The sequence below is a fragment of the Barbus barbus genome (genome assembly GCF_936440315.1).
Source record: "Barbus barbus genome assembly, chromosome: 26".
Classification (NCBI taxonomy): Eukaryota; Metazoa; Chordata; class Actinopteri; order Cypriniformes; family Cyprinidae; genus Barbus; species Barbus barbus.
This window is the reverse complement of record NC_136754.1, coordinates 19,072,973-19,087,703: the sequence shown is the minus strand read 5'-3', so window position 1 is coordinate 19,087,703 and position 14,731 is coordinate 19,072,973. Positions and strand designations below refer to the sequence as shown.

Here is a 14,731-nt window from a genome sequence, read left to right as displayed (position 1 = left end):
TTTTTTTTTACAGTGTACAGACCCCAAATATATACATGCACTCCTGTTTTAGAAGACCTCCCCATCATACGTAACATATTGTTTTTAAATCCACATATCTACAAATGCACTCAAAACGACTGTGTATACTGTTATATGTTTGCTTGTAGATGAGGCTGCTCATACCCTCATATGCGGCTCTGGCGATGTCAACGATGTTGGTGACGTTGGGTGTGAGCTTGGCAAAGAAGGGGATGGTGGTGGCCTTTCTGACCCAGCGACAGATGTTCCTCACCAGCTCAGGGTCCTAGAGTAATGGGGGATGTAAGTCAAGACTTGTTACATGCTTCTGTGGATCACATAAAGAAACTACTATTTAAGACCTATTCTGACATTCGTTTCAGACATCCAGGAACTTCTAGCTGTTAATTCAGGTTCTCAGAGGCCAAACCAAAAATGACAAAAAGTGAAAACTGGGACATTTGAGGTGTATTTCTCATTCATTCACATTCATCTGCCGGTCCATTTTAAAACAGCAAGGCTGCCTTAAATATTCACCGACCACTGGCCACAGAGCACAGAGGCAATGTTTAAAATGTGTTTTCTCTCAATCTCTCTTCTTTTTTCCTCACTCGCATAGAGTCTCTCTCTTTCTACCGCCCACACACACACACCAAGGACTCCAAATGGTTTCCTCTCATGAACTCTCTCAGATGTGGCCAGGGAGGAAAACGCTGTTGTGTCTGAACATGTCGTCTGAAACACATCGCCGCCTTCATGTTGCTTTTTCACTTCTGCGGCTGCCTTTTCCCGCTCCCTTCCCCCAGCCTTCTCTTAGTGCCGCTCATTCTGCCTCTCATCTCCCTCTCATTCAGTAAACAACAACAACAACAAAAAAAATCTATATTGTGTGTGCACCTTTCTGATAGGAATGCAATCATTTAAGGTTGGTGTTCTTCAATGTTTAAATTATAACAAAGCTTCAGGGGAACCAATACTCAAAGATCTGCTTTCCAGTACAAGGGAGACCGGGGCTAGTTGTCCCATGAGGAAAAGTGCTATATCTCAATAATGAGAAGGTTTTGATTCAAGAGTCCAGTTACACCAGTGTGTGTCTCTAGCAGTAATTTTGTATGCTGGTTACCTTTTACTATTTATTTTTTCATAATTGAAGAGACAAGTAACCCCAGTCTCCCCTATAACTTCTATTCTTTTATATCCAGTACTGTACACTACCATTCAAAAGTTAATGTTTTTATTTAGTAAAAAAAAAAAATACAGTAGAAACAGTAATATTGTGGAATATTATTACAATGTAAAATAGCTGTTTTCCATTTGAATATATATTAAAATGCAGTGTATTCCTATAATGGCAAAGCTGAATTGTCAGCAGCTATTACTTCAGTCTTTATTGTCAGAAATCATTCTAATATGCTGATGTGTTGCTCAATAAACATTTCTTCTTATTATCAATGTAAAAAAACTGTTGAGCTGCTTTTTTTTGGAAACTGTGTTGATTTTTTTCGTGATTCTTTTATAAATAAAAATGATAAAAACATTTATTTGAAATAAAATCTTTTGTCTTTTGATCAGTTGAACTTGTCCTTGCTGAATAAAATATTTATTAAAAAACAAAACAAAACAAAAACAAACAGACTTACGAACACCAAACTTTTGATTGATAATTAATATAATATGTTTATTCAATATCACAATTGAAATAATAGGGTAACTATGGTAAACAAGATATGATTTTACTCCCTGCTATATTAAACATATCTGCCACAGGATATACAGCACTGCAACTGGCTATTGTCATTGAAGTTATTTTTAATGTTTGAAATATTTCTTTTAAATCAATATCAATCTGACATTATGGAGGTGATGAACTGTTGTAAAAAAAATGATATGACACTTTGAGGGATGGTTGGGTTGCCACCCTCTCAGCCTGATTGTAGAGATAACTAGAGGGGTTACGACTGAAAATTAGGAGTCTTGGCCTCCTCTAAACTTCTTGTAATTCGAACAATGTGAGTTCAATAAGTCAGATCTGCCTAAAACATCCTGCATTTTAATCAAAAGAAAGACTAAATTAAAACATTGAATCGGATACAGCTCGAGTCCCTCGGAACTTTTAAACGAAGGAAAAGAACCCATCTGGAGCAGAATAAAGGGTGTTTTATAGTGAAGCCGTATCTCCTCCTCTGTTGGTGCTGTGGTTCTGGAGAGCAACGTGATGGCAGCCCTCCAAATCACTGGCATTCATAATGAATGAGATTTGAATGGCGCGCATCTTGAGAGTAGCGCAAACTGTCATAACTCAGAGATACGGCTGAGATGTGCCAAATGGAAATGTGATGTGCCTCTGTCGTACCAGGCTCCGGGCTCCTCAGACATCTGTTGGAAATGCGATGCTTCGGGGCATTTCTGTTTTCCTCTGAATATGAGCGTGTTTGTTCATAGCATGTGTGGGCCCATAAAACATCTCTTTTTTAATGTTTTTCTTTTCTTTTTTCAGCGGAAAAGTGTCAGAGTGAGTGAAAGGAAAGGGATGAGCACAAAGCAGCAAACAAAGAGATAGAAATGAGGCGCTTTTGAGGAAAAGCCCTATTGTCTAACTTGTTGTAGCCCATCACGTTTGATTGAAACGCAGCCTCTGTGCTGCGCTCTGTAATCGCTGCGCGAGAAACTTTATTGTGGATCTTACCCTCGAGCTATTGTTTCTGTCTTGAGAATTTGCCGCCTGAACACAGGAAACCGGTGGATGCTGACACGACACGAGAAACTCCAGTGCTTTTCAAGGTGGAGATCTTCAGTCTGAACGAGTTTCTTTTGTGCTGAGGAACATGAAGGGATGATATGTGGTGCATTGGAGGAAAATAGCCACCAGTATGGGCCGTGGGAGGGATGTGGGCAGCGAGCATTTATAACAAGGCTGGCAAAGCACACACACATGCATGCACACGCACACTAAATCTTGTCAGAGGGTAGCAACCAGAATGTTCTACGGTCTACAGAGAGAAGCTAGAAAAACCCAAAAGACAGAGGGAAAACTATGCAAGCTGTCGGTGGATATGGGACCCGGGCGCCCCGAGGAATGAAATGCTTGAGCGAGGAGAAAAAAACGCCACCTTTAGGCTCGCAGAAGAGATTGAGAACACATTAAGATTTCCAGGAGCATAATGGAGGCTGGCCAGCAGATGTCTGCGAGCGCAAGTGTGTGTGTGCGTGTCCATCTGTGCGTAGGTCACTGGTGGCAAGGCTAAAACATAGTGGCTAACAGCAGGGAGCATGGTCAAGGGAAGGTAGAAAAGCATTAGCGGAGCGCTAGGGCCAGAGGCAGGTGCCTGGCCCTGAAACAGATGCTGCTTGTAAGAACTTAATGTCCTCACAGAGGGGAGCTCAGTGGTGCTGGGAAGGCCTATGACAGCTTATTAAAGGCCTCTGGCTGACAAGTGTTTGTAAGCTTGGCTTTCAAGGCTCTGAGCTCAGGGCTCGTGCTTTGCCGGTGCTTTGAATGCAGGGAGAAAGGCACCTCTGGCAAGACGTGTCTGAAACCCTTTCCCTCGAAATCTGGGAAGAACAGGTTCCGGCGAGGCTCGGGACACTTATGAGATGCATCAATCTCATGTAGAGGGCATTGAGTCCGAGTATGAGATCACTCACTTGCACACACACACTCTGGTCAGACTCTGAAACAAGGGCTGATACACATGAAGGTGCAGTGGAAGATCAATGAATATGTTTCACTTCTAAGGTGGTAATATATGAAGCGGAGGACTCGAACACATCAGAAACACAGCACAGGTGGTGTAAAGTAAGCCATGGGTGCAGTATCTCATCCACTGCAGACAATATCACACATAAGGAGGATCTATAAATATAAATCAAGCTGGGAGGGAAAGTACTTTGTCCTGCAGATTGTGGGATGTCTGTTTTCAGAACCATGGACAGCAGCTGCTTCAGCTCCGGATGCTGTGATGATTTTCATATTACTGATTCAAAACGGGCTACAGAACTGAAAAAGTAGAAGTATTTGTATCAAAGAATTATTTCGGATTATTAAAAAAAATGTCCTGGCCCTTTCCTTCCTTTTCGTTTTATGTCGTGGACAAAATAATTATATTTTGCAGTATCGATTTTGGTTTTGTGTTGCTATTAGTAATGAAAAATGATCAAAAATCCAAACCAAATTGGTAAAAATAATTTGTTATCATTTCATCATTCTCTCATAATCATCATTATGAGAGAAAATATAAGCTACTTAACATCAGTCAAAACAGTTATACTGAATATATGTGTATATAAATAAATATAAATATAAATATATATATATATATATATATATATATATATATATATATAGAGAGAGAGAGAGAGAGAGAGAGAGAGAGAGAGAGAGAGAGAGTCTTGACTTCATAGCAGATAAATTATTAAAAAAGACTTTCATGACAAAAAGCAGGTATAATATACAATGTATGTTACTACAGTTTTTTAGAATTAAGCTTTTCCTTGTGCCAGGATATAGAATTTGTAATATAATATAATGTATTATAATATTATATACTATGAAGTATTAAGTTATATTATATTATACAAATATTATATCATATTCTTATTCTTAGGCTTTACAGGGTGTGATAATGTAATGTAATATAATATAATACAGTATAATAGAATATCTACATGAAGTATTAAGTTATTATATTATAAAATATTATATTATATGATATTCTAATAAAAATATGTCTGTATGAAATATGAGGACAAGTGGTTTTAGAGGGTGTGATTTTAATGTAATATCATAATTTTAAAAATAAAATAAAAAGGAACTCAAATATGGTACATCTGTATTAAGAATATTCTAGTGATCATCTCTGATTAATTAGAGTGCAAATGTTGCTATTTTAAAACGAATAGCAGGAAAATTTTAGAATGTTTTGCCCTGTGTATGAAAAATCTGTGATAAAGAAATCACAACCACAGTAACTCAATAGCATAAACATTTGGCATTAATCATAAACAGACTCTAGTACAGAACTAAATGTAGTTCAGATAAAAAGAGAAATCCAGCTATGCCTGAACCGAAACAACGCCTCGCTTAAGATTCCTGAAGTTCTCTCGCATTGGCGCTCAGAGAAAGAAACTGTTTAACATTAGCATATTTACATCTTTGCGAGTTGATTTCTGTCTTTGTAAAATGTAAATGAGTTTTCCCCTCCTACAGCGCTGTGTCCAGATAGAGCTGCCCAGTGTGCCGTACGCTCCAGGGTTCAAAGAGAGGGCCACGCTCCCTGATTAAATACCCAACAGTATGGGGCTGCAATAATACATTTTTGTACTGGTGCACAATTTCCTACTTATTCTCATACAATCAACGAGACCTCCCCCTGTTCCCTACAGTATAAGGGGGAGAGACAGAAACATACAGATGGGGGGGCGGAGGGGGTGATCCAGACTAAAAGACGGGGAAAAATAAATAGGAAGCAAAGACAGACAGAGACAGACAGACGGAGAAAGCCAGCCACAGAGAGAGCACAAGAGAGCATGTGGCAAACAGTGTGATTAAATGATATTGCCTTGCGTTAGTTCACACAGAGGTTAGCTGCCAGGAGGCAGCAGGCTGTGATTAGCTTCATATGTGCGTGTGTGTGTGTGTGTGTGTGTGTGTGTGTGAGTGTGTGAGAGAGAGAGGTAGCACAGGGCTCGTTTAGAGCCTCTGCAGGAGCACAATGGCTTTGTGTCCTGTTTGAGGGGGGAAACACCTCCCGCTTCCCTCACAACCATAACGAAGCTGAAGGGAGATGGAGAGGAAAAGGGTACCATTAGATGCCTCCTGACCTGCTCTGTCCATTTAGTCTGCATTTGAATGTCTTGTGAGGCTTATAGGATCTCCCGGCAGAAAAAAAAAAAACACAGCTTGGGAGCGGAGATGTGGTGGGGTGGGTGATGTGCAGGTGACCCGAGTCTGAGTCTAACTTAATGCCATTTCCAGATTCACCTTCTGTCCCGTATTCTGAAATATGACTTTCTTTGCTTACTTGGAATACAAAAGGTGAAATTCTGAGGACTATGCTGCTCTTTCTTGTCTATATAGTTATGATGAAGTGTAAACTAAGCTTTTGAAGCAATGGCAAAATCTTGTGCTAAATCCCAAGTCAAATGATAAATTTGTGTGAGGAACAGGCATGGATTCAAGTTGTTATTCACTAACAATCTTACCTTCCATTGACCTTTAACCACTGTGGCCAAAGACTAAGAACCAGATAATTTTGAACAAATCATTCAGGCTAGTTGTGTTAACCAAATCAACTGAGCATGATTAAAGGAAAGAAAACACAATAAGCCTGCAATTAAATAAATATGTACTGCGTGTTTCAGAGTGCGGTGCGGCAATGTGTTCTTTTACACGCAAGCAGCTTGTAAAAAAATTACAAAATAAAAGTCTTAAAAATATTAGTATGATTTGTTTAGTATTATTTATTATTCTTTTTCTTATTATTAGTATTAGTATTATTTAAATTTTTACTTATTTATTTATTTATTTATTTATTTATGATGAGCTTTATTTGTGAAACTGTTTTATTTATGTTCATGTTTTCGTGTCTTATTTTGCATATTGCCAATATTATGGCTCCTGTTTTATGTAATGTGACTCCTTTTGTCCCTCATGTAATCTGGCCATGCCATTGGTTCATTATCTTGACCATTTTCAGGAATATCTATATATAGCCCTCATGTTTCTATAGTCTCTTAGCTTTGTTATTGTAACCTTCTGTTGATGAATATTGTTAAGCCTGTTTATAGTCAAAATCTAGTGTTCCAGTTTGTCATGTTTTAGTTTTTTTTGTTTTGTATTTTGCTCAATAAACTGCACATGGGTTCTCAACTCAACTCTCTATCAGTGGACAATGGCAATATTTCTTATTTTGTTTCTTTATTTAATAATAAAAATAACAGCAACAACAATTAGAATGATCCCATATTGTGCAGCCCTAATATCAACTTTCAGCCCTGAGTTTTTTAAAAGGTAAAAAGAGGGGTTCATTCACAAACAGGACATTACTACATTTCTCATGAACGCTCCAAGGAGATCTAGGACAGGCGTCAAGATAGTTAGAGAATAATGACTTGAATTTCTATCTGTTTCACACTTTTATGGTCTTTACTGAAGCTTAAAAGCTTTGGTCCCTGTTCAGGGTAATTGCATAGAAAAAGCATGGAAAACAGGCTTCAGTTTTTCTCATTTTGTGTTTTGCAGAGGAAAGAAAATCACATGGGTTTGAAACAACGTAAGGGTCTGCAAATTCAGATTTTTGAAATCAGGAGTGAGTTTTTCAGCAGTGCTTTTTAAATGATGTCTTACCTGTCCACAGGCCAGTCCCATACCTCTCTCTCCCATGCCATGAGGACAGGACAGGTTCAGCTCCAGAGCATCAGCTTTAGAGTCCTGTTAAGCAAAATAATGAGGTAAAACATCATCAACATATAGTCACTTGCGTAATTAAATATGTGCAAGAATAGTTGCACTGCAAAATTACATTTACAGACAAACAAATCCAAAGCAGATATATCGGTAACACTTTATTTTAAGTCATAATACAGAGTAATTACCAAATTAAGTACTTAGTAGTAGCTGTTGTTCATACATGAAACAAAATGTACCTACCATGTAACTAAGTTATGGAACAGCCTGTACTTGCAGTTTGTAATTATGTAGATGTAATAGGCAGCTTCTGTTACACATATGTAACAGGCTCACTTGATACACTTTATTTTAAGTAGCTTATGCCTGTGTAATATTCTGTAATTTCAATGTAATTAGAAAGGTATTACAGGTATTTAAGCTGTGTACTGGTGGGTTAAATCAAACTAAGGTGCAGCTGGATAAGGTGTACAGTATAGATACACATGAAGTACACTTAATTACAATCTTGATGCACTTTATTTTAAGTAGCTTATGTCTGTGTACTTACATTTATAATTACGTTGTATAAAGTCTGCAACACATATGTACAAATCTTTTGGTTACATAAGTCTGTTGCAGACTCAGTCTGTTACATATATGTAACAGTAGCTGCCTATTACAGGTACATAATTACAAACTGTAAGTGCAGGTTGTTCCATAACTTAGTTACATGGTAAGTACTTTTTGTTTCATGTAAGTACAACGACTACTACTAAGTACTTAACTATGTAATTACTCTGTATTATGGACACCTTAAAATAAAGTGTTACTGAAACATCGCATACAAAAGACACATGGCCACGTCATGCATTTTTAAACATCAGATTGCTATTTGACCATGGCAAGACCAGGTGGAACTACCCTACAAGATGATTTGAGACTGATAATGCTCCGATCACTCAAACAAGCTCAGGAGGTGGTTTGAGATGCATGCAAGATGAGATTCAGCCAAATATGTAAGCATCATGCAATCATGGATGAGACACATAGATGCATCAATCACGAAACAATAATTTCCATATTAGGTGAAGAGAGCTCTTATTATAGCTGCATATTTCCATAGAACTCAGGAATAGTAGATGAATTTATATACATTTTGCATTTATGCGGCCAAGTTTAAATGTAATATGCACATCCAATCAAATAGCAATTCAGTCGTGTGTCATAAATGATTTTTCATTTTACATTTATTAAATGTATCTCTAAAAAAAAACAAAAAACATATGTCATTAAAATCAAGAGCAAAAAAAAAAAGCTGTGCAATATTTGTTTACAAATGCCATTTGGTTTGATATTTTGTGCTGCAATAAATAGATCTTTAATATACTAAGATGTCCAAATAGTTTTTGGGGCCAGTGTATGTAAAACAGCCTCCTAGAAGCTGCACAAAGAAAAAAAGTCAAATCTGTAACAAAGAAAAAAACACCCTGAGCACTTCCCAGCATTCAAAAAGCATAAAATGGTGTTCTTAAAATAGACCCAGAAGAACTCTTTGACATGTCAAAGCTGCCACAGAGTCGTCTTATAAAAAAGGGAAGCAGAAAAAAGGCAGCACAGGTGGATGGGGAGCGGGTGAGTGAGCGAGGGTGCTGGAAGTGGGAAAGCATTCAACAGGCAATTACGCTCTGGCGGCCGTTCTGAACTGCACTGAAATGGGGAGAGCCAGAACGATTTCTCCGCTACACACCCTACAAACCTGCTGCTTCAGACACACAGCCATGGCTTTCCTAAAGCCTGACAGCCATTAGAGAGGAGAGAAAAAAAAAAAAGACAGAGAGACATAGTAAGTGAGTGTGAGAGAGAGAGCGAGCGAGCAAGCGAGTGATTTGGCTGGGTTTGAGAGACACAAAATGACAGACAAGGCAGGCAAAAGACAGAACTGTGCAAATCTACTCCAAGGTGTGCTGGTATAAGGTGCACAATACTTTATATGGCCAAAAATATGAGGACATCTGCTTTGTGAACATTTCATTCCACAAATGATGGAGAATAATATGAGGTTGGTCCGTACTGCAATAACACACTCTTCTGGGAAGGGTTTCCAGTAAATGCTGGAATTTGTCAGTGCCTGTTTCCTTCCTGCATCCACATTCTGGGATCAGAACTGATGTTGGGCGATAACAATTTTGAATGAAGAAAAAAAAAAATTATACATTTAATCTGTGGCCATAAATGTAACATTTTATTTTACAGACATGTTACATGTACTTACTATAGTAATAACAGCACATTATGCATTATTGCATGCAATAACCTTTAAGCAAACCTTAATTAAATAATATTACTCATTAATTGATGATATAATTACACTGTATCAAGTACATAAAATAAAGTATAACAATTTTTTTAAAGTAATTTTATATTGTAAAATTACATAATTTTACATTTTATATGTAAGGAATAATTGTAACCCTGGACCACAAAACCAGTCACAACGGTCAATTTTAACGGTCAACGGTCAGATTTATACATCATCTGAAAGCTGAATAAATAAGCTTTCCATTGATGTATTGTTTGTTTTAGGACAAACCATACAACAATATTTGATTGGACAATATTTGGTTGAGGTACAAATATTTGAATATCTGGAATCTGAGGGTGCAAAAAAAATAAAAAAATAAAATAATCAAAATATTGAGAAAAATCGCCTTTAAAGGTGTCCAAATGTAGTTCTTAGCAATGCATATTACTAATCAAAAATTAAGTTTTGATATATTTGCGGTAGGAAATTTACAAAATATCTTAATTGTACATGATCCTTACTTAATCCTAATGATATTTGGCATAAAAGAAAAATCTATAATTTTGACCCATACAATGTATTGTTGGCTGATTCTACAGATATACCCGTGCTACTTAAGACTGGTTTTGTGGTCCAGGATCACAATTGATGACAGGCCGCTGAATTATTAGAAAATAATGCACACCTGAGGTGGTGATGCAGTTATTAATGCAGCTAATGAGAGCGATAGAGAAAGAGAGGTTAAGCATGTACAAATTCCATTATTACCTCGTTAGTGAGAAATAACAGGTTGCTTTTAAGTTGCTAAACTATTTTACTGATAAAATTGTCAGAGTAACGCTGACAACACATTTCTGTTTCTGTTTCAAGTGGAAACGTGTTTCAAGTGTGTGTGTGACTGTGGATCTGTACTTTATAAGTGTTTTGTCTGTGTGTGTGTGTGTGTGTGTGTGTGTGTGTCCGAACTGTATGTGTGTGCTTTGCAAGGGAAAGAGAGTGGGAGAAATAGAGCGTGTTTTCTGTACTACATAAAATATAATTTTGTGGCAAAAACATGGAAATAATTTGTTGTTTTTAACCTATTGTTTACTAGATTTTTTTTGCTTGGTCAATGTATTTGTGGGTTTTGGTTCCTCTACAGTTTTAGTCTGTAAGGACCTTTGAAACAACTGAAATCATTTGGCAAAGTGTTATGGACGTACTACGGTCAAGACCTGCCTGGAACTACTTAAGCCATGCGTTTTCCTAAAAATAATTGCACACATTAGAACATTCGTCAACCAATCAGATCAAAGCCTTCTACAGCCCCAAAGTATTTTTCTTTCTTTCTTTTTTGTTAATGTTTATGAAAGTTTGCACACCAAGGCTACACTTTTTTTTTCAAAAATATAGTAAAAACAATAATGTTATGAATTAATATTTTTTAAATTTTAAGTGTAATTTATTCCTGTAATGGCAAAGTTAATTTCTTATTTCTTATTAATGTTAAAAACATTTTTTCCTGTATTTTTTGATGAACAGAATTTATTTGAAATATAATTTTTTGTAGCATAATAAATATCAATTTAATGCATCCTTACTATTAAATTCTTTTAAAATTATTGGATTTCTTTTTTTTAAAACAACAACAAAAACCTGCTTCGTGACCCCAAAAATTTAAATGTGTGTGCGTGTATATATACAGCATACAAACCACACACAGTTTATATTTATATATATGTGTATGTCAGTGTGTTGTAACTTCCCTAAAGGGAAAAACTAACATGACCGTGAAAATAACAGCTCCACACTATTCTTATTCCACCTCCATCAAACTTTACAGCTGGCAATATGCATGCGTGGAAGGTTGGGAATGTGGGTAGCCCTCTCTGTCAGATTCAGACTCTCACGTCAGTCTGAGATCCGTTTGTCAGGCTGCCAGATGGTGAAGAGTGAGTGATTAATCAGAGAATGTATTTCCACCACTCCTGAGCCCGATAGTGACGAGCTCTTCGCCACTCCAGCTGATGCTTTCCGTTGCTCAGTGGTGATCTTAGATTTGTATGCAGCTGCATGGCCACTGAAACTAAATTTATAAAGCCCCTGATGAACCGTTCTTGTGTTTCCAGAGGCTGGTGGACTCAACAAGGAGAGTCGCAACCAAGGACAGATGATATTTACACACAATACACCTTAACATTCAGCCCCTTTCTGCGTTTTCCACCTGCGACTTACGGAAATATTGGACAGAATTGAAGTAATTCTATTTGTGAATCCTAACAATTGTGAAACGAAAACAAGAACGTCACCTGTGTGTTATAAGAAAGAGCTTTCATGTACCTAATACAACAGAAAACTTCAAAGCTGATGACCTCTTATCCAGAAATAGTAAAAAGTGCATCACATCAAAGCTCCCCACTTGAACAGGAAACAAAAACCAACTGTTGTGCTCGTCGAGACGAAGCTAAGTACTTGCATGTATAGTAGATTTCCATTTGTAAGCCTAGATGTTTTTGGTCTTCACATATGGCCCAGGCTTTGAGCTGTGACTTACCTGCAGGACTCCGAAAAATGATGTTTGTATGTGTGTGAGTGAGACAGAGTGAGTGGAGGATGTCTGGATACGCTCCATTAGACAGCCAGAGGCCTCAACACAAACACTGATCAGACCTGACACTAACTTTGACAAGAACTAACCACTCCAGTGTGATCAAAGCTGCGCTGCCCGGCCCAATCCAGCTCATAGCTACATCAAGGCTCCTTTGATAGACAATTCTGTTGGGCCCTTTAACACTGTGCACTTCTTTAATGAATTAATTAATGATCGGCATTAAGAAAATTCTCGGACCCTTCTCTAAGCTAAAGCAAGAACATGTGAGGCTTCCTCGCCACAGAAAGGCTGCTCTCGTATCTTCTATGTCTTTGAATGATTCATAAAAGCAAAGCATGTTTTGAAAAGTGAGCATGACACATGAAAATTCTGATTCAAATGCCTAAAAGCTTGAGTCCAGTGAAAATCTGAGTAAAATACCCCATTTACTCCTGGTATTAAGATCAGTTTCAAGTGGTTACAAGCGGTCAGTGCTGATGGTCAAATGATTCAAAACTCAGAATAATAGAAAGACTTTCACAAAGACTGCATTTATTTGATTTATTTTTTGCTTTTTGGGGGGATTTTTGTAAAAGCAGTAATATTATGAAATTTACATTCAATCTCAAAATAACCATTTCATATTTTAATCATTTATTTTGTACATTTTAAATGTAATTTATTCCTATGTTCCAAAAGTGAGTTTTCAGCATCATGTTCATCAGTGTCACATGATTTTTCAGAAATCATTCAAATATCCAGATTTTCTGCTCAAAACACGTTTTATTATTAATCATGTTGAAAACCGTTACGCTGCTTAATATTTTTGTGGAAACATTTTTTTTCCCCAGGATTCTTTGATGAATAGAAAGTTCAAAGAACAGCATTTATTTGAAATTGAATATTTTTAACAGTGTACATCTTTACTGTTATTTTTGATCAATATAATGCATCCTTGATAAAAACAAATTAAAAATAATTTCTTTCAAAAAAAATTTAAATGGTCATAAAATCAGAAACGCTACATTCATACAGAGCAGTGTTTCAGACTGATTCAAGCCATAGCCTATCTGATTCACAGGTTTATTAATTTGTTTCACTATACTGTTTGCACTGAACAGTATGTTTTTGAGTCACTAAAAAGAATCAGTTCATAAGAGACATTCATTTTGGGAATCAAATTCCTCTGATCGCACTGTATGCTCTTGCTTCATTAAAAAGAATCGATTCTAAACAGTCTTTTATTTTATAAGTACTTTAAAAAGAAAGACGTTTCGTATCATTATTTTATGGAACATTGTATTATTATTACATCATTATACATTATTCAATAGACAGCCCTAAATATCAGATGTAAACAGGGCATAGTGTGGGTTGTTTTGTAATGTGTATTATATCACAGGCACGTTGAGGAGGAAGAAGATTGTCATAACGATTCTAGAGTAGACTGACTTGACATGATTGTGCACGAAACTTCCCACTAAACTCCCTCACAAACATTGGTCTTCCTCATTGGTCTTGAAGCTCACTGTCACACCAGCCTCCTCGCTGCACGAGACAAGTCTTCTCCTGGGTTTTTTTCTCAATGTAAACGTATATGTGTGTGGGTTCGCTGAGCTCATTTGTGTGTGAGTGCTTCCTGACGTGCCGACCAACGCATCAGGAAGCAGCAGGCAGAGCAGCGATGATCCTGTAATCACCGTGTCGGAGGATGAGGTTCGGAGGGCGCTAAAGAAAGTGAACGTCAGGAAAGCAGCCGGACCTGATGGGACAAACGGCCGTGTTCTGAGGTCCTGCGCCGATCAGCTTGCTGGTTTGTTCACATCTATCTTTAATGAGTCTCTTGCTACCTCCGTGGTTCCCACCTCATTCAAAAAATCCATCATTATCCCTGTATCAAAGAACAATAAACCCTCTTGCCTGAATGACTATCGCCCAGTTGCCCTCACATCTATAGTCATGAAGGTTTTTGAGAGACTTGTAAAGAGCCACATCTGCTCCTCCATACCTGATACTTTGGACCCTCTTCAGTTTGCCTATCGCCCATACAGATCTACTGACGATGCCATCTCTCACGTCCTCCACTCTTCCCTCACAAACTTGGACAGCAACAATGGGAATTATGTAAGGCTGCTATTCTTTGACTATAGCTCAGCTTTCAACACTATAGTCCCCATCAAGCTGGCCAAGACCTCGGCCTAAACTCCTCACTCTGTGACTGGATTCAAGACTTCCTCACCGGCAGACCTCAAGTGGTGAAAGTTGGCCAGTTCACCTCAAACTCCATCACCCTGAACGTAGGAGCCCCACAGGGCTGTGTCCTGAGTCCCCTGCTCTACTCTCTCTACACGCATGACTGCGTGTCCTCTCACAGCTCCACATCTATTGTCAAATTCGCTGATGATACTGTGGTTCTGGGCCTCATCTCCAACAACGATGAGACCGCATACTTGGATGAGGTAGAGAGACTCAC

At 37.7% G+C, this 14,731-nt stretch overlaps 1 protein-coding gene across 2 annotated transcripts in view; it reads right to left on the bottom strand.

Annotated features, from left to right (window-relative positions):
- LOC306846365 (dihydropyrimidine dehydrogenase [NADP(+)]-like) overlaps nt 1-14,731 on the bottom strand; it is a 127,907-nt gene that overhangs the window by 36,269 nt on the left and 76,907 nt on the right. For both annotated transcript variants that reach the window (XM_079379690.1, XM_079379691.1), the window contains 2 exons: nt 7,346-7,429; nt 166-286 (listed from right to left, as the gene is read on the bottom strand). In XM_079379690.1, the coding sequence (XP_079235816.1) occupies nt 166-286; nt 7,346-7,429 (205 nt within the window). The remainder of the gene's footprint in view (nt 1-165; nt 287-7,345; nt 7,430-14,731) is intronic.